The sequence below is a fragment of the Orcinus orca genome, chromosome 3, assembly GCF_937001465.1.
Source record: "Orcinus orca chromosome 3, mOrcOrc1.1, whole genome shotgun sequence".
NCBI classification, from domain to species: Eukaryota; Metazoa; Chordata; class Mammalia; order Artiodactyla; family Delphinidae; genus Orcinus; species Orcinus orca.
The window spans coordinates 19,087,293-19,107,982 of record NC_064561.1 but is presented as its reverse complement, the minus strand read 5'-3'; the positions used below and the strand labels follow the sequence as shown (position 1 = coordinate 19,107,982).

Below are 20,690 nucleotides of genomic sequence, written 5' to 3'. Positions count from 1 at the left end.
TTTAGGTCTTTCCCTGCATGGGCATGTGTCTTCTAGATCCCCAGGTATATGGGAGCATTTCAAAGCCCCTTTGGACAGCTCATCCCCTAGATTTTCATTTAAGTTTTTGTGTCAGCTTCTTGTTTGCTCCAACTTGTATTGCCACCTCAGGCAGCTGCAAAGTTAAACAACTGCTGCTGAGTGTATTTGGCAAGCACTCTGGGGATAGGGCTTTTCCCAGTAAGTGAGCTCTGCATCAGGTCAAAAAAGATGAGTTTTGTGTATGGGCTTTTCCAGGGAGCTAACAGACAGTGACAAGTTTCAGAGAATGAGCATTTGGGGAGCTTCAAAGTTGTTCTGCCACCTCCAACGGCTGCTAGTTTTCACAGGTACTGTGATTGTGAGGCTGTGATGGTTTTTAAGGCTACCATGGGGCTGGGGAGATGGGCAAATTAAAATGCTACAAACCTCACTGTTCTCAGCAAGTTTCAGACCTTTTTCTTAAATTAACATTTCTTAGGTTGTTACCAGATGTTAATTTCCAGGATTCTGAAAAGGTCAATTTTTCCTAGTGTTCTTGCTGCTTTTATGGAGGAGCAGATTTTCAGAAGTCCTATCTCTACCATCCCAGTAGTGATTCTTCCACTGTATTTTTAGAAAGGGTTTCTTGGGGCCAGGGTGGATAAAAAACCCTGACACTAAAACTGCTGACCTAAGGCTGGCGGCTGCAGAGACTTGGTGAGTACCTCCTTTTGTCTCTGTAGCTTTAGCACAAGCATCAGCCAAGCAGGATTTGATTGTTTTCATCCTTGTCTCTTCCTGCTTCCTAAAAAGTCCCTCTTTCTCTCTCCCTCCTCCCTTCCCTCCCTCTTTCCCGTCAACAAGCATTTGTTGACCATATCTTTAGTGCCTGCGGGTCAAGCTCCTTCTCTGAGGAGCCTGTGCTTTGGTGGAGAAGGACATGTTTGCAGAGCAGACCACCAGCACTGCAGGGAGTGCTGCGACTGAGGGAGGGATCTAGGGGGCTGGGGGAGCCAGGGTAGAGTGATGGATGCTCTTGGGGAAAGGGAAGTCTGGAAGGAGAAAAAATACTGTCTAAGTTCCCTAGAAAGGGAATACCAAGGGTAGTGCTTGGTTTCCCCAGCTGAGAAATAGGCCAGTGGGGAGATGAAAAATCCACTCCACTACAATAGAGACACAAAAACACTGTAGGACCTGTGAGCCATATTCCAGACAAAGGCTCCCACTGGGAGCTGGAGAGAACCCATCCCCATAGGCGGGCAGGGTCGGCTCTGTCTGCAGGTCTGCAGCAGCAGCAAGAAGCCATCTCAGCCAGATATTGTCCCACCAGGCAAAAAAGAGCCTTTCTCCCTGGGGCGAAAAAAAGCCTGGTTTGTACAAGGAAAGGGCCCAAAGCCAAGAGGTGCATGTGTGTGAAACTATCTAGAAATAAACACAAGGCCCAGCCAAAGCTAATCAGAGAGGGACATCTGCTCTGTGCTACTCACACCATTCTGTGACAGGCAGAGAATCAGGACATCGCGTGGGAAAGGGCAGTGAAGGGGAGGAGATGCTGCCCATCCCTTGCCCAGCAGCTGACCTTAGATGAGACACTTCTCCCCTTGGAGCCTCAGTTTCCTTATCTGCAAAATGGGGATAATAACATATTTTTATCTTTTGCAGAGCTCTGTGAGGATCACGTGAGATGAAGGACTTGAAAGGACCCAGGGCAGTGTCAGGGGCCCAGTAAGTCCTTGTCTTTCTTTGACTTTTAGATCAGTTGTAAATTGGAATCATAATTCTAATGGGTTTTTGAGTAAGTTGAGTAATATTATACTTTGTCCTAAAAAAAGTCACTATGTATTCCTCATCTTCTTCCAAAAAGGACTTCAGGAGCTTACAATAAAAGGCAATAAAACCTTTTACGAGGGCAGAAATAAGAACTGAGTGATGAAGTGTGTATTTGGCTGATGGTGCAGGTAGGTGATTACACACAAAATCCATTGCAATCAAACACAAAACAGTCCTCAGCTTCTGGAAGTCAAAGCAAACAGAGTGCCAGGAAAGGTGTTTCCTTCCAGTGAACTCTGGGGAGTTTATCTGGAGGGCTTCTATGTAGGGACCTAGATAGCGCAAGCACGCAGCAAAACGAGAGGACAAGAGGCCCATGCCCAGTTTCAGGAAGAAGAGTCTGAGGTTCAGAGAGAACCTGCCCCCTTTCTCCCAGGCTCAATCTGCCTTTACCACCATGCTCTCTTTATGAATTTGCTTAGGGGCTGAGCACATGTGTATTCTTTCATTCATTCACTGTTCTGTGCATTTCCATTCCCTGGGGCCTCCTCTGCACCAGGCTCTTGGCTGGGTTGGTGATAGCCCCAGCCAGAGGGATTAGATATAAGCCTTTCTGGAGGAGATGCTTGAGCTAGACTGAAAGGACAAAGAATAGTGAATTTGGGGTAAGAGTCCAGGTAGAGGAGGAGACATTCTGGGGGTGGGGAGGACATAAGAGTACAGGTTCAGAGTGGGAGGGCCCCAGACATCCACAATGAGGCTGGAGGTAGGGGACATGGGAGGAACAGTGGTGAGAACTGCAGGAGGCTGTGCTGATGAGGACAGTGCTGTGACATACTGAGGAGGAGGCTGATGGGGATTTGGTGGGGGAGTGGGGAGGGAGGGATTAAGGATGATGCCCTGGTGTCTGCATAGGGAAGCAGGCGGCTGGAGGCCCCCTCCCTGCAATGGGGAACTAGAGGAGAGCAGCTGGGGGAAGTGCTGGGTTCACTGGGGCCAGGTCCAACCTCTGGGTCCAGAGGAGATGACTGGCTGGAGGCAGGAAGTGGGGGCGTCATCAGCATTATGGGGGCGCCGGAGCCACAGGGGTGGGAGAGAGAGAAGAGGGCCAAGGGCAGATCCATTTAAGAGGCAAGTGGGCCCCATAGGAAAGGCATACGAGAAGGGGTCAGAGATGTGGGAGGAAACGCAGGCAAGAGTCAGAGGGGGACCCAGGGGAATGGCCAATGTGAGGCCCAGGAAGAGAGACAGCAACGCATCTGTGTCTGCTGGTACGGCGATCAGGTGGTCAGTGGTAACTTTGGTCAAAAGGATGTGAGTGGCGTGACAGTGAGAAGAGACTGGAGGGGCTGGGAGGAGTGGAAGCAAGGCAGAGGAGATGGGAGTGGGGTAGGGGTGTGTAGCCTCTAAGGGAAGCTTCACTGTGAGTTGGGGGAAGGGCACACACAGAGAGAGTGCATTTTGGGTGAAATGAAGGTGGCAGGAGGGAGGCTGGTGGTGAGTACAGGTGAGTCTGCAGGTTGCATGGAAGGTATGGAAAGGATCTTCTCCTGGTGCCTCTGCCAAGGGAAGGACAGGCCATGTCAGGGGAGGGATGGGGACACACAGGAGAACCATCTTGTGTTGAGGGACCCACAGTAGCGAGTCCCGCAAAGACAAGAGGCCGTTTCAGAGTGGGAGACCAGGGATTAAAGTTTCTGAGGCTGATAATGAGATTTGGGAGGTGGCCAAGGGCATAGAGGGGACTGTCACTGGAATTGTAACACTGGAATGGTGTCAAGAAGCCAAGAAAGGCAGCACTGGGCACTGCAGCTCTGGGGACAGTGGCTGGAATTGGAGGGGACACAAAGACCTGGCCCAGGACCAAAGGTCCTGAGTTATGGGGTGGTGCAAGGATTGGCACCTCCAGCCAGGTCCCAGGTCAAGGGCAGACTTCCAGGCCTGGGTTTAGTAATTAAGAAAACCTGGGACTCACCGGGATCACCTCTTCTTCCAGGCTTGCCACGCCGTCCAGGGGGGCCTAGACAGGAAAACAAGGACGGACTCATTAAGAAGGGAACCCAGTGAGCTTGGGCACAGCCTGCCTGCTGCCAGCACCACCGCATCACCACCCCCCAACCCACACCCATAACAGCAGCCTGGGGGCAGCCAGCTCACCACCTTGCTGGCTGGGGGAGGGGAGAGGAGTGGGGATAAAGCGCCATCTCCTGCGCCTCCCTCCCCCCTGCTCCTCTGGATCCTCCCCTGTTGGCTGCGTTCTCATCCCTCACTCATTCATTTAGTTATTCAATTAACTGTTCATTATTTCATTCCCAAGTCCTTTCCCATTCAAAAAGGTTTACTACCTAGAAACTCTTGAGGCAGAAGAGTTTTGCCACTGAGAAACTTCACACTTTCAAGAAAAATAAGGCTGAGGGTGGGAGTTAACTTACAAAAGCCCGGACAAATGCTTTTTAATATTCACTAAAATAAAACAACAGAGACAACGCACCACATAAAGACACTATCATGGCATCTCAAATGTTTAAACTCGGTGGTAACAGGCTCTATCCTATCCATCTACTTCCTTTTGCTCACTAGACTTTTTGGCACCTCTCTCCCCTCCCCCACAGCTCCAGGGAGCCGCTTATAAATTTCTTGTGATTTATTGCACATAATGTACACTCCAATGCACATTCTTTTCCGTATCCAGTCTTATCCATACATTTTTGCACTTTCTGCATCTGATGCAGATCATCCTGCCTCTGCCTTCTGCCCCTCGGCCCATGTCAGCCCCCGAGACCTGAGTGACTGCGCTGCTGAAGAGGAAGAGGGCTCTGGGTCATGGAACCCAGAACCTGGCGGCAGCAGGGCCCAGAGCACAGCTCGCCTGGCCTGGGAGTGGAGGGCTGAGGCCTCAGCCAGCGCGCCCTCATCCCGGCGCCGCTCCTGGAGCCCTGCTGCAAACCTCCCTGACGCTCCCTTGCCTTCCCCTCTCTGCCTCCGTTTTCACTCCCTGTTAGTCTAACTACCCCTGATTCCTCCTCCTGTTTTCCTTCTCTGTGCAGAAGTTTTAAAGCTTGATGTAGTCCAATTTGTCTATTTTTGCTTTTGTTGCCTTTTTGACCTTTGAGTTAATTTTAACCTTTTAACCTTTTGAGCTAATTTTTGTATATGGTATAAGGTAAGGGCCCAACTTCATTCTTTTGCATGTGGGTATCCAGTTTTCTCAACAGCATTTGTTGAAGAGACTATCTTTTCCCCATTGTGCAGCCTTGGCGCCTTTGTCTAAAATCATTTGACCATATAAGTGATGTACCCCTGAATTCTGGGAGTAGAAATTCATGCCAGTTACATAGCCCTTGACTTTTCCCGAGACCAGACAGAGACCTTGAGTTTTATGCTGGAATGGCTCAGGGCTGTGTTGATTAGCGAGGCTGAGATTCTGGCACCCCCATAACAAACAATAGCTCCTCACACCAGTGTAACAGCTTATGAAGAGCCTCCAGGTCAGTGATCTCAGCCAAGGCCTGCAACACCTGCAGTGCATGGACAACTGCTTTCAACACCTCCATGTGGGTGTCTCACCAACATCTCAGACCCCTCACGGCTAAACATGCATCCTGCTCTCCTCCCGGCTCCTTCATGGGGCTGACAGCGCCTGGAAACCTCGTGAGGCTGGCCGGTGTTTGGCCCGTTCTATCCAGGCACATCTGTTTTCAGGGTGAGTGAGGGTGTGGGAAGAGGGACCCCAATGGCACACCCAGCATCATGCTCCTTTGGTTGTAGGAGAGAAGAGGCCCAGCTTTCACTCACAAGGTCCAGCAAACTGGTCCCTGGATTCTGTGCTCTCACCAGGCTATAAAAGGCCTGTGCTTGGCTCAGCAAGGTCGCTCACTCGCCCTGGGCCTCAGGCTGACGTATGGGGCGTGGCAGGAAAGGGGCCCAAGAGTGGGAGAGTAAGCCAGGCTCTTCCTGGACATGAAAGCTAAAGCAGCGCCATGGTTTTCTAACGGTCATTACTGGGTACGACTGTAAAATTCTCCATCTGGGAAACTCAAGCCAGATGAAGACATTTACTGCCGCTGAGGTGGCTGAACTAATGGATTTTTCGGGGTGGGTCTCCTGGGTGGCATGGTTAGGCAGAAGGCCCAATGAGGAAGATGCTAGCAAGTGGGCAGCTGCCCAGGCAGGGTGGGGTGCCCCGCCTCCCAGGGCCTTTGGGGGAAGCTCCCAGCAGGCCTGGACTGGGTGGTGGTCCTGGGGGCTGCTGAGTGCACAGGGCCTGTGGGGCTGTAGCCCTGGCAGGCTGGACAGGACTCCCAACTGAAAGGGCTTAAGTAAAGGAGACTGAGGCTTGTGAACTCTCTGCAGGCCAATTCAAACCAGATCCTGGAGGCCTCTGTGTGAACAGCTCACAAACTGACAACTGGTCAACCCACTCTTCTAAGGTTCATACTCATTCAACTGTCTCCAAGATAATTCTATTGAGAGGCAACATGTCCAAACCCAAAATCATCTCCCAATTCTCCGTGTGCTCCCAACAGCGTTCTCTTCTCTCCTAGGTGTAGGTATGATCAGTACCCACAGAGCCAAGCCAGAAACCACCTGGGAGCTGTCCGAGGCATCCTCTTGCCCCACACTTAACTGAGACCCCTTCCTCCTTGGTGTCAGGCAAAGGCTGCCCCCACACTTAGCCTCTTCCACCCACCCTTCCTGCTGTGACTCGTTTGTCCTCCTCCTAACAGAAGGTAGTCCACTGCAGTGTGCAGTCCGCATCTTGTGCAGCCTAAGGTCCCTCTTTACCATTTCTTGGCAATCTCTTTAAAAGACTGTCAAATCTAACAAGATCCATGGCTTAGAAGAGATGCAAGACTATCTTATTTGATGGGCAAAGCTGTTGAGATGAAAGATACTTTCTCTCCTTTCTCCCTACGGCAGGTGATGGAGGTGGTGAGGCCTGCCAGCCTTGATCAAATAGAGGCCCTGGGAGCGGGGAATGCCAGAGCTGAGTCCCATGCTGACCACTAGGCTCCCTGTCTGCTGCTTTTGCAAACAGAGAGGCCTTGCACACACAAGGCCTGGATTGTGGAACCTGTAGTGGGGAAGGCAGGAAGGACGGCCTTTCATGAGTTTCTAGATTGTCAGGTGCTGAGGGCCGGCCATGGGCAGCAGCCCTGGTTCAGCATCTACTAGGTGCCAGGCCAGCTACTCATCCAGCAAATAGGAACTTGGAACCCTTTGTGCTCCAGATCTCCTGTGGCTCATCCAAGGAGCTCATCTATTCCCTACTCAGCCCTCTGAAGAAGATGCTGGTATGCCCTGTATAGAGGGGAACTCTGAGGCTTAAGTGAGGTGAAAAGATTTGCCTAAGGCCACACAGCTGGCGCCTTGCGGAGCCCTTCATCATCAGTCTGTGATTCTTAAGGTGCAAGGGCAGCTGTGCCAGATATGTCGAACCCCCAGGCAGGCAGCCTTGACAATGGAAGGGGTGGCCACCCTGGGGCAAGCAGCAGGGCAGATGGGTTGTGGCCCTCTGGCATCTGGACCAGGCCTGCAGCAGATTGATCTGGGCTCCCAGGGATAGCCTGGCCAGCTGGCTGCAGCCCAGATGTTCTCCGAACAAGCAAAACCAGGCTCCTGGCCTAGCAGTTTGCCTCAGAGCTTTCCGCTTCTTGGTTTTCTTCTGTTCCTTCCTTTCTACAGTGGCAGAATGTTTCCCACTTCTGGCACAGACTCAGACACTCAGGCTGCTCTGGAAGGCACCTGGGAGTCTGTCTTGATCGACCTGCTGATGTATAGATGGAGAAACTCAGGTCTTGCCCAAGGATGCTGCTGGAAAAACCGTCCCGGCTGGAGAGTCTCCAGGTGATGAAGACCAGCTCAGGCTGTTCTCACCTCTGTGTGACCCACACGGCTCTGGGTCAGGGGCTGGCAGCCATGGGGACGCTAGTGTTTCACAGTGGGTGCTGCCATGGTGGCACCTGCAAAGTTTCCTTCCAGAGGCTTTGAGCAACAGATACCAACAGGTGATGCTGGTGCAGAAGGGGAAAAGACATGACTGAAAGGAAGCTGTTTAACCTGGAGCAAGTTACTCAACCTCTCTGAGCTTTGGGTTCCCAATCCGTGAGGATAAAATTTTAGGGGTGATGGCAACTATACCTGCCTTGCAGAACTGTTAAACAGATGAGCTGGCAGCAGACACACCAGCTTGGGGGCACAAAAGAGGGGCCTATTTGGGACCCCAAGAAATAACTGGCTGCAGGGGCCTCTGGGCCATTAGAATCTGGGGACTTGATGTACATTGGTTATGTGCTTCCCAAGGTGGGTGAAGCCTGAGACAGGGCAGCTATATTTCAGTATAGCTCAAGTACGGTATAGAGGGCAGGGTTTGAGTCCAGAGGCTGGCGAAGCCCTCATTACACCCTGACCTTGAGCCCACAGGGGCAGGGACAGTCTGGAGCTTTTCCAGGTCCCTAATCACAGTCTGTCTGTGGACCTAGGGATCAGGATGCCCGGGCTGAGTGGTCTGGGAATGAGATTTCTCAAAGAAATCCTGAGGTTTCAGGCATCGCATGGGCTGGTGAGGGCTCCAGCTCGCTGCTAAATTACCCTTGTGACAACCATCTGCACATTAAGTAACTCCAGGGAGGATGATGCTTTTCTCAAGCACTGTTCGAGGCCAGACAAACTGGAACCATTTCTAACTGATAAAAATCTCATCTCTGGTTGGGCTGGAGCCCTCATGTCACTGACCAACTCCAAAGGGGGCCTGAACGCCAACAGGCTCCAGGGAGGCCTGAGCAGTGAGGACCTGGTTCTCGCAGTGGTGGTCTCCCTCAATCCTTCCCGGCACCTCCCTCCCCTGATGATACCTCCTTCAGCAACGCTTGCTTTATTGCTGTCCTCTCACAACCCTGGGGCCAACCGGGGGACAGCCTGCCCAGGCCCCTCCCTCTCCCTCTTCCCCTGGCTCCAACAGTCACTCAGCAACCCACCCCCTCCCCGCCCATACCCCAGCCCCTGCTCCTCCCTCCTGCCAGCCCCTAAGGGCAGGAACTTTTGTGCAATTTATCTAATTGAATCTATACTCAGTTCTGAAAAATGCTTTAAACCCTCTCCACACTTTTTTCTCTAAAGATTGGGGAAACTGAGGCTCAGAGAAGTCAAGAAAGGCTTTTTTATAACTTTTAAAACTTTTTTATCTTTTTGAGCAAAGAACTATTCCAGGTGCCTCTTACAGTCTTCCAGGGAATTGAAAATTTTTCCATTAAGAGAATTTTTTTTTTTTGGCTGCATTGGGTCTTCGTTGCTATGCGTGGGCTTTTCTCTAGTTGCGGCGAGCAGGGGCTACTCTTCGTTGCGGTTCGTGGGCTTCTCATTGCGGTGGCTTCTCTTGTTGCGGAGCACGGGTTCTAGGCATGCAGGCTTCAGTAGTTGTGGCTCGTGGGCTTAGTTGCTCCGCAGCATGTGGGATCTTCCTGGACCAGGGATCGAACCTGCGTCCCCTGCACCACCAGGGAAGTCCAAGAGAATTTTGTAAAGACCAAAATGAATGGAAATCCGAAGGTGCAACGTCTGGTGAATACGTCAATGAATCAGAACTTCCCAGCCAAGCTGTAACAGTTTTTGCCTGGTCATCAAAGAAACATGCAGTCTTACCTAGAGGGGTGGGATAGGGAGGGTGGGAGGGAGATGTAAGAGGAAGGAGATATGGGGATATATGTATATGTATAGCTGATTCACCTTGTTATAAAGCAGAAACTATGTATAGCTGATTCACTTTGTTATAAAGCAGAAACTAACACACCACTGTAAAGCAATTGTACTCCAATAAAGATGCTAAAAAAAAAAAAAGAAACATGCGGTCTTGCATTATCCCGATGGGAGATTATGTGTTTCCTTATTGACACTTTTCATCGAGTGTTGCTTTCAGTTGGTCTAGTTGGGAGCAGTACCTGTTGGAATTAATCGTTTGGAAGGAGCTCATAATAGAGGACTCCCTTCCAATCCCACCATATACACAACACCACCTTCTTTGGATGAAGACCTTTATTTGGTGTGGTTGTTGGTGGTTCATTTCACTTGCTCCACAATCTCTTCCGTTCCACATTATTGTACAGTATCCACTTTTCATTGCCCGTCACAATTTGTTATAAAAATGGAATGTTTTCATTACGTTTAAGTAGAGAATCGCATGTGGAAATACACTCAAGAAGGTTTTTTTTCCGCTTAACTTACGTGGAACCCAAACATCAAAGTGATTGACACAACCAAGCTAGTGCAAATGATTTTCAGCACTTGATTTGGTTATTTTGAGTATGTTGGCTCTCTCCCATGTGGTGTAACGTTGATTGTTCTCAATTAATGTCTCAATTTGATCGCTATCAACTTCAACTTCAACTGATCTACCTGACCGTGGAGCATCGTCCAGCGAGAAATCTCCATGAAACTTTGCAAACCAGTTTTGACACGTTCCATCAGTCACAGCACCTTCTCAATACACCGCACAAATCTCTTTTTTTTGCATTCCAGTTGCATTTTTACGCTTCTTGAAATAATAAAGCATAATATGCTGAAAATGTTGCTTTTTTCCTTCCATCTTCAATATTAAAATGGCTACACAAAAATTCACCAATTTTGATAAGTTTTTTAAAAAATGCACCGATATGACAGCTGTCACAATACAATCTAACAAAATTGTTTTGAATGAAGTTAAAGACATCTAAGCTCTACTGGCTAGAGCCATCTTACGGAAAAAACAGAGCGAAATTTTGGCCAACCCAAATATTTTATTTTTTTAAGCTTAAAAGCCCTTCATGTGAGCTTTGATTTCCATGAGAATTTCTCATAACCTACATGTTAAAAGTCCAGTCAGAAGGTCCTAGAAAAGAGCAAGTGAGGCCTTCAGAGCATGGCCAGCACGCTGGTGGACATGGACTTAGGAAGTGACCCTCAGGGAAAAGCTGGCCACTCAGCTTATCCCACCCATTCCAAGGCAACTTGACCCTAAGGGCGCTGGACCCAGGCCTCCCACTCCTGCGAACAGGAGAACAGAGCTCTGCTGAGGGAAGGGCATGCCAGCCCCCAGAAGGGCCTAGGGTACTTTCACTTCCGCATCCAGGAAATAAGGGAAGCAAGTGGGCACTAGTGTGACCAACTATCCCAGTGTGCTCAGGACTGAGGGGTTTCCTGGGCCTTTTGGTGCTAAAACTGGGACAGTCCCAGGCAAACCAGATGGTTGGTCACTTCAGTGGGCAGCCTGTGAGCAAGGAGGCTCTCCACACTGCCCCATCTCCCACTGCTCCCCCTCACTCCCCACCTACACCCCCTGCCACACAGCCTTCTTTCTGCTTCTCAAGCCAGCCAGGCCGGTCCTAACTCAGGGCCTTTGCACCAGCTGTTCCCTCTGTCCTGGGGCTCTCCTCGCATGGCTGGGGCTATTCTGCATGGTGGACTCTTTGTTGAGCTTCCTGGACACCTTCACTGATCACCCTCTCTGGCATGTTTTCTTGTTTTATTTTCTTCCAGTCACTTATCTCTAGCAAAATTACCTGGTTTATTTATTTTATTTGCTCTTTAGTGTTTATGGTTTCTCTCTCCTCACTAGGATGTCAGCTCCCTGAGGATAGGGCTCCTGCGTGCTGGTTCATAGCAATCGCCTGATAGGCAATTGTGACACATGGGTTGGTGCTAAACAAATGGTCAGAGCATGAATGAACTCTGTTCTGGTGGTAGGAGGGCACCAAGGTGTCACTGATGAGGTACCTGCTGCCATCACCTGCTGGCACCTCACATAATTCTTGCAGCAGACCCATGAGGCAGGGACACCAGCGTCCCTGTTACAGAGTGGGAGAGGGGCTGCCCAAGGTCAAGTGGCCCCACAGCTCGGGCTCCTCTGCTGCCCGCTGACAGGACTTTAAGTTCTGAGGAAGCTGCTCCAGCTTCACTGACCACACACCCCAGAGCAGCCAAGAGGCTGAGTGGAAAAGTTCTGCAGAGGCCCCTGCTGGGCTGCTCCCGGCATCCTGGCCCGTGAGGCCTCACACAGTTCCCTGCACTATTGACTCACACTCCCAAGGGGCCCAAGTGAGTCACCATTTGTTTTTCTTGACCTCCAGGGCCAGGGCAAGGACCACGGCTCCCACTGGAGAGTGTCAGCAGTCAAGAGCTGGGTCTGAATTCCCTGGCCCTTGTCCACTGAAGACAGGCTGCTAGGGGGCGACTCTGCCGTCTTCCTGCTCCTCCTTCCCTAGTAAAGCAGTGGCTTCCTGTCCTTCAGCCACTGGCCCCTTATGGGGGCCTGGGGGTCCCATGGCCCTCCCCGCACACTCAAACGCTGGGGTGTGGGCAGGCCCATGTGCTTCAACATCTGCAGTTCTTTATCCTGGCCCTGGAAGGGTCGGCACACTGTGTCCTGCAGTGTTATGAGCAGCATAATTTTTTTAAACAGCTTTACTGGGATATAATTCACATACCATATGAACCACCCAATAGTTTTTGGTATATTACATTATATTTTAAAAAATGTTAATATTTTTAAAAAATTGTGATAAAATATACATAAAACTTAGCATCTTAACCATTTTGAAGAGTACAGCTCAGAGGACTTCCCTGGTGGTACAGCGATTAAGAATATGCCTGCCAACGCAGGGACACAGTTTCAATCCCTGGTATGGGAAGATCCCACTTGCTGTGGAACAACTAAGCCCGTGCACCACAGCTACTGAGCCTGTGTGCCACAACTACTGAAGCCCACGCGCCTAGAGCCCGTGCTCTGCAACAAGAGAAGCCACCACAATGAGAAGCCCTCGTACCGCAACGAAGAGTAGCCCCCGCTCGCTACAACTAGAGAAAGGCTGCACACAACAACGAAGACCCTATGGAGCCAAAAAAAAAAAAAAAAAAAAAAAAAGTACAATTCAGTGGTATTAAGTACTTTCACACTGTTGTACGACCATCCCTAACATCCCTACCTCCATAGCTCTTTTCATCTTGTAAAACTGAAACTCCATACCCATGAAACAATAACCCTCTATTCCCCCTCCCCCAGTACCTGGAAACCACCAGTCTCCGGAAACCACCAGTCTCCTTTCTGTCTCTATGAATCTGCCTACACTAGGTACCTCATATGAGTGGAATCATATAGTATTTGACCTTTTGTGTCTGGTTTATTTCACTTAGAATAACGTCTTCAAGTTTCATCCATGTTGCAGCTTGGTTATAGACTGAATATTTGTGTCCTCCCAGAATTCATATATCAAAATCCTAACTCCCAATGTGGCAATGGTATTAGGAGATGGGGCCTTCGGAAGGTGACTAGGTCATGAGGGTGGAGCCATCATGAATGGGATTAGTGCCCTTATAAAAGAGACCCTAGGGAGTTTCCTCATACCTGCTGCCATGTGAAGATACAAGAAGATGGCCATCTATGAACAAAAGTGGGCTCTCACCAGATACCACATTTGTCAGTGCCTTGATCTTGGACTTCCCAGTTTCCAGCACTGTGAGAAATAAATATTTGCTGTTTAAGGCACTCAGTCCATGGTATTTTTGTCATAGCAGCCTGAACGGACTAAAGCAAGCATGGAGCAGGACTTCATTCCTTTTTATGGCTGAATATTCTTCCACTGTTCACCATTTTGTTTATCCATTCATTTGGTGATGGACACTTGGGCTGTTTCCACCTACCCTGATGCTTCAGTGAACACTGATGTACAAGTATCTCTTTGAGTCCCTCCTTGCAATTCTTTTGGGTATATATCTAAGAGTACAGTTGCTGGGTCACATGGTAACTCTGTTTAGCTGGGCAGCATTTTTCATTTCTAGCAGAAAAAAGGCTTGTCCTGTGCCTGGTGTTCCTGTTCATTCCTGGTCCCCTTGGGAGAAGATAGCCCTCCTCTCCCTCTCTGTCTTTCTGGGATCATAGGCCACGCCCTACCAGGCTGTCTTCCCGAGCAGCTGTGGAAGGGTATAAAACTCAAAAGACTGATTTCATCCCCTGTACCTTTGTAAACAAGACAGACAGGGTCCCTACCATCACAAAGCCTGTTTTCTAAAGAAGAAGGATTGTGTTTGTGTCTTAGAAATTCTGCTTTCACTAGTATGGCCTGGAGCAAGCCAATTCCTGCCTCAGGGTGTCTGTCTCCTCACCTTTGGACTGGAGATAGTGACCCCAGGTCCTAAGGTCCTTTGAGATAACACATGACATTTAACCTCTCAGACCCTCAGTTTCCTAGGCCCCAAATGGGGATTTGAATACCCAATCCTCAGTCTGTCACTCAGGTAGTCATTCCCGAAACATCCACTGGAGGCCCTGCAGGCACTGGGAATCCCGTGATGGACCCGGCATGGGTCCTGTCTCTGGGTTCTGTGGTCCAGAGATACCGGCCCACTGAGGCGCTAACCATGACACAGTGTGACAGGGTGGGGACTGGCTATGTCGCCAGTGGGACCACCCCCTGACACGCTGTCCCTGCAAGCTCAGGTGTGCTCATGCCCTCATTGTGCCACTCTCCATCTGTAAGGACCTTCTCTGTGCCTGGAAACCAACCTCTCCAGGACCTGCTCGACTGTCCCGTCCTCCCCACAGCTGTCTGGAGTCGAAGGAGGCTGGACAGGTCTGCTCCCTGGCTGGCTGGAGGACGTTGGGGTGGAGGACGTTGGGGGTGGAGGATGTTGGACTTATGTGGCACTACCTGAGAGGGAGGCACTGGTGGGCAGGGGCCTGTGGGCTGGGGCAGCTGAAAGTGGGGTGTGGGCAGGCCAGCTGTGCACAGCCATCAAGATTCCTAGGCTCACCTGGTCCCCAGGGCCCCTGGCTGTGGGGACATTGGGGACTCCCTGGGACCATCTCCCATCTATTCAGATGCCACAGTCTGGCCAGAGAGGCCTGGTGTCCTCAGACACAAGTGGCCCCTTTCTTTCCCTCCCGAGGTTCTGTGCTGCTCTGGCTGGGGCTGGCCTTATCTGGAGGGTGGCCCCTGGGTAGGGCATGCAGGAGCCCTGCCTGGGAAGCTGGAAGTCCCCTGCTGAGAGTGGCAGCTCCCATACACAGGCCCCAGCTCCTGCCTACAGCTCCAGGTCAGACTTCTGCCGTGGGGAGACGTCACCACCACTTTGGCTGTTCCCAGAGCTCTGGAGCAGGGTATTGGAATGCCGTGGGAAGCAAGGAAGGTGCTCCTGCTTGTGGACCTGCAACATGCCAGGCATTGTGCTCAGGGCTGTACAGGTGTTCACTCTTCTGTTCTGCTCAGCACCCCTGCCAGGGAGGTGGCATCTACCCTACCCTACAAATGGAGTACAAGAGAAGGGACTTGTCCCAAGTCATACACCTGGTGTGTGGCAGAGCTGGGATTCAAACCCTGCTGTGTCCAATTCCAAAGCACTTGCCTTTTTTCTTTCTTTCTTTCTTTTTTTAAGGAAAAGAACTAGGGACTGCCTGGGGCTTCTCCCCTCTATCCAGATGCCATCGTCTGGCTAGAGACGCAGACACAAGCAGCTCCTTTCCCATCCTAGGTCTGGTACTGCTCTGTGGGTGCAGGAGGGCCGGGTCACCCTCCAAAGTGCTCAGGGGTTCTCGGTCCCACCCTTAGTTTCAAATTCAGTGGCGCTGGAGTGATCGAGAATTTGCATTTTTAGTAAGTTCCCAGGGGATGTTGTTGCTGCTGGTCCAGGAAACACACTCAAAACCCAACTGTTTTCTTTCTCTCTCTCTTTAAATATTTTCTTTCTTACGAAAGACTTCAAGCCTTGTACTTTCCACATTACCTTCTGTGTGCTCAGGGGATGGGGGGTTGGAGCCAAGCTGTGAGTTTACAAAACCCAAGGAACACCAGTTCTGGGTTCATAAACCACCAGCAATGATTTCCACTACAACCACCACCGCCACTACTACTAGGACTACTGCAGTGCACACTCACTTAGAATTTACTGTGTACCAGGTGGTGTTCTGAGCTCTGTCATGTCAATCCTCCTGTAATTTTCACAGCCACCCTTCATCTCATTCTATTGAGGAGAAAACTGGACCCAGAGGGGGCAAGTCACTGGCTTGGGGTCACACAGTATCAGTGGCAAGGTCAGGGCTTGACCAGGTGGTCTGGTGCCAGAGATCATACTCTGAGCCACAGACTCTTCTGCCTCAGGATTAGATGAGGTGGGACAGAAGCTCCCCACCACTCCTAGTAGAAACTGGCTGAATGGCCTAAACCGAAGTCCTTATCCCCTGCCCTACCAATTCTCCATCTGAATTCCCAGTCTCTGTGAACAGCAACACCATCCACCCAGTAACCCCCAGGAATGTGGGTGGATCCATCCCATTCACACTTCCTGAGCACCCCCTCCAAATACAAAAGACGACAAGCCTACTGGCTGACCATGTCTTGGCCCTGTCCTGGCATTTTACGTGGATTACCGTGCACCACACAACAACTCCATTCGGTGGGTGCTATTATGCCCGTTTTACAGTAGCAAGAGGTTAAGGAACACGCCCCAAATGACAGAGTCAGAAGAGAAAGAACCAGAGTCTGCCCCTCTCTATCCGCACCAGGTCTGGTACCAGCATATCTCCCTGGGTCAACGGTCACGGCCTCCTCCGTGGCTCCCTTGTTTGATTTCATTCTCTGCCCCACAGTCAGTGCAGTCCTTCTAAACCACAAATCTGATCATGCCACTTCCTTTAAAGCCTTTCACAGGCTTTCCACTGACCTTGGGCCACAGTCTGAGCTCTTTGGCCAAGGCCCTTCCAGGTTGAGCCAGACTTCCCTCTTTGGCCTGCTCTGCCCATCCCCTACTTGTCCTCCATACATCACTCCTGGCCCGGAACACACCACAGCCCCATGTGTTGCTCATGTCTCCAATGTCATTTCTCCCATTACTTGCCAGAATAACTCCTACTCATCCTTCAAGACCCAACTAAGACATGGACCCTCCCCTGGGAAGCCTTCCTGGCTGCCCACCCTTGGGCCAGGGGTATTTACTTGCTTCAGCACTTAGTGCACTGGGATGGAGCTGTCTGCCCAGCTCTCTCTCTCTCTCTGCTAGACTGTGAGCCCCACAAAGTGGAGACCATATTCAATTTGCCTTGGTGCTCCTGGCCCTGGCTCAGGCCAAACCCAGTTAAACTGGACTAAGGTGGATGGTCACCAGCGGCAATGCGAAGAGGCTCTGGACTCTAGGGTGTCCATCAGCAGCTTGTCTCCGGGTCTGATCTTTGCTGGGCATTGGGAAAGGGAAAGATGTGATCTTGTCTTCTTTATTATTTAGCACATGTGCCTCACCCTCTCTGCCCACTGGGGTAGGAAAACACCCATTGATGAACCAAGGGCAAGCTGCCACAGTCTTTCTAGCTGGGGCTGTTGGAAACCACTTGGGGCAGATTTAGCCCTAGTAAACTGCTCTTAACCACTCTCTGAGGAGATCCATGGGCCCCCAGATAATTAGCCGCATGTGTGTGGGAGACAGGTCTATTTTTTCCCAAGGATTTATGAGAAGGGGGAGTATTCTCATTGACCTCCATTTCAGGAAAGGCCTCTTTCTGGAACTCTTGCCGAGTATTCCAGCAACAGTACAGCACATATGCTTGCAGTAAGCCTGCTTGACATCATCATACTCAGCATATGTTTCTTGTCTTATACGCATTTTAGCACTTGCTTTGGGGACTGTATGTATTTCTGAGGGTCCCTAAACACAGCTCCAAATGAAGCACTTATAATTCACCCTTCATGAATGTCACCACTGCTCTTTCTAAACATATTTGGAAGTGGATTCAAAGTTTATTTAGAGAAAAAAAAATTTTTTAGTAGACAGAGAGTGTTTGTGAATTCTTCTCCGGACCCCCTCCCCCTAGGGACCTTGGGAACAGCTCCTGCAGCTCACAGACACTGACATCCTCAGAGGAGACCGTGAACGTGTGAACATGGGCCGTCTGTCTGCCCAGGCATTTCTCCAGTTCCTCCTCGGTTTATTCACCTGTTATGCTGTTTCTCCCTCCAACCAATTTCTTTCTTTCCTTCTACTCATGTGCTCATCCATATATCCCGCTGTAGAAAAACTACTCACTACATAGTTCTGAGTGAATGAAAGACTTTATTCACCCAGACAATCAAATATTCACCTAAATATTTGTTCATCTGTTCACCCATCTGTTAAGTTATCCATCTCTGTTTCAGTCATCCTTTTGATCACCCATCCTTCCATCCATCCATCCATCCATCTATCTGTCTATCTGTCCATCCAACATTAACCCACTCTGTGCCAGGCACTGGGGATACTCAAATAAATACATCTGGTTCTTGTTCTTGCGCAGCTCACGAGGAGCTGGGGGATGATATGCAAACAGCCAATTACAGCCCAGCATGGGAAATGATCTTAGAGAGATGTGCAGGAGCTGTGGGCGTCTGGGGAAGGAGCATGGATGCCTGGAAGCAGGGCTGGTACAGAAGCAGAGATAAAGCCATCCACAAATGGAAAACCTGCCCACCCTGCCTATAGCCCAGAACTAATGAGGTGGCAGCTTGGGGTAAGTGGAGTCAATAGCCCCTCTAAGGCTTGAAATTCCACCTCTGCCTTGCAGATATTTTCTGTCAGAAACAGACTTCTTGATGGGGCCCACTCAGATTTATCACTCTCTAGTGATCTTTCATCCCCATTCTGCAGAGGACAACCAGGGACTCAGGAGAGGGGACAGGCAGAGAAGAAGCAGCAGAACCTCCATATCAGAGTCTGAGGACTGGCGGACAATCCCTGTAGGCTGCTGCAGCTGTTGGCCATTGGGGAGCCCTCAGGACAGCACCAGCCACTGGCCTACCTGCTCCCACTTTGAAAGCTTCCATGGTGCTTGGGACCTGGGCCTGATCATTTGGGATCAGGGCTCTCCCTGTACACCATGTATCCCAGAGTTAAACAGAAACCCCTGGCAGGTAAGTTGTGATCCCTCTCTGGGAAGCAGAGAGCTCAAAGGACCCCTCAAACCCTGATATTTTAGCACCTCCCTTCTCCTGTTCCCATGCCAAGGGCTGAGAACAAGGACCTTGCTTGCAGAGCAGGGACCATGCCTATCAAACTCTAGGCTCTGGCCAGGCCTTAGGCTCTGGAACATGCAGAGAGTGGCCATGGTTCAACAACCATCATGGGAGCTGGACTGACCGACACTGCCTCACCTGGGTGACGATGGCAGGGCCCTCCACAGGGTAGGGCAGTCCCTCTGCCCTCTCTGGCTGAGGGTTCCCCCTTCATCACAGGTTCATCTTCCATGCCTCCCTCTTCCACACACACCCATTCAATTATAAGTCCTGCCCATGGTCTCTGTAATCCCTGTCAAATGGGTCCTCTCAGCCTCACTGCCTTCAACCATCTGCAGCAGCCTCCTCATACAGCCTCCCTTCCTCCAGGCTGGCTTCCCCATCTGACCTCTTCCCTGGTCCCCTCATCCAAGGCACCTTTCTAAATCTGGGCATGCCACTCTTCCCTAAGAGAACAAAATCAAAGCCCAGGGCAACTTCCTTAGCACAGAAGCAGGATGGTAAAAAGAGATCTGGGTTCAAATTTTGCTCTCTCACATACTATCCAGTGAGCTTGGGTAACTCTGGGCCTCAGTTTCCCCATCTGTAAAATGGACATATTGATACCTTTCTCACAAAGCAGTTTTTGTTAGAATTATGGCTGTAATATAAAGTAAAGCTTTTTCCCAAAACAATGCCTCAGAAAGGAAGGAGTCATTTTATATTCAAGTCTTTACAGAAGTCTTTCATTTTATATGGTGTGTGTTCAATAATTTATTTAAAAAAATAACAACAAAGTACCATTTGGTGAAAACACACAACCTAAACCAATCCTAATCAACATTATTTCTAGATGTTTATAGAGGTAACCCAAGGGATCTATTTAAAAAAAAAAAAAGAATCCAGGTATTTAAGGATGGGAGATGAAATGTATACATTTATCTCGACTACTTCCAGAAACCTGAGCTCCAAGGGCAAACAGGTCAGGAGAGGAAATACTAGCAACAATATTTAGGAACCTGGGAAGTAGACAAATGAGGGATTACTGCCTGTGCAGAAATGGGACAGCCAATATATATATTTTTTAAACATCTTTATTGGAGTATAATTGCTTTACATTGTTGTGTTAGTTTCTGCTGTATAACAAAGTGATTCAGCTATATGTATGCATATATCCTCATATCCCCTCCCTCTTGCGTCTCCCTCCCACCCCTCTAGGTGGTCATAAAGCACCGAGCTGATCTCCCTGTGCTATGTGGCTGCTTCCCACCAGCTATCTATTTTACATTTGGTAGTGTATATATGTCAATGCCACTCTCTCACTTCGTCAGCCAATATTTTAAGCCAGGACTGGGGACACCTCAAGAGCAACCCAACCTACAACACAGAACAAATACCCAAAGCCCAGGAACTGGCAGCACCAGGTATCTGATGAGCTGGAATCTAGACCAGAGGTCTCAAGCCATGGCCCATGGGCCAAATTTTGCCCATCCTCCATTTTTGTAAATAAAACTTTATTAGGACACAGCCATATTCATTTGTTTATGAACCGTCTATGACTGCTTTTATGCTACAAAGGCAGAGTTGAGTAGTTGCGATGGAGATGGTATTGGCAACTAAAGAGCCCATGTGTTCTGGAGCCCGCGCGCCACAACTAGAGAGAAGCCCGCGTGCCTCAACGGAAGATCCTGTATGCCGCAACTAAGACCAGATGCAGCCAAACATAAATAAATAAATATTACAAACCCCATGATAGCAAAGATTAAAATTCCACTGGAAAGAATTGTGAAAGGTTGGGGGAAGTCTCCAAGAAAGGAGAACAAGACAAATAGATGCAGATGACTGGAAAGAAGAGATAAGAAAATCAGTCCAGGAAATCATGATTAGACAAGGGACTGTCCCCCCTCTCCTTGCCCCTCAATAAAAAACAAGCAAACAAAA

The 20,690-nt window shown here is 49.8% G+C and overlaps 1 protein-coding gene across 1 annotated transcript in view; it reads right to left on the bottom strand.

The window, feature by feature from the left end:
• COL23A1 (collagen type XXIII alpha 1 chain) overlaps positions 1–20,690 on the bottom strand; it is a 354,295-nt gene that overhangs the window by 66,722 nt on the left and 266,883 nt on the right. Inside the window, exon 3 of the mRNA XM_049707215.1 lies at positions 3,746–3,790. Coding sequence (XP_049563172.1) covers positions 3,746–3,790 — 45 coding nt within the window. The remainder of the gene's footprint in view (positions 1–3,745; positions 3,791–20,690) is intronic.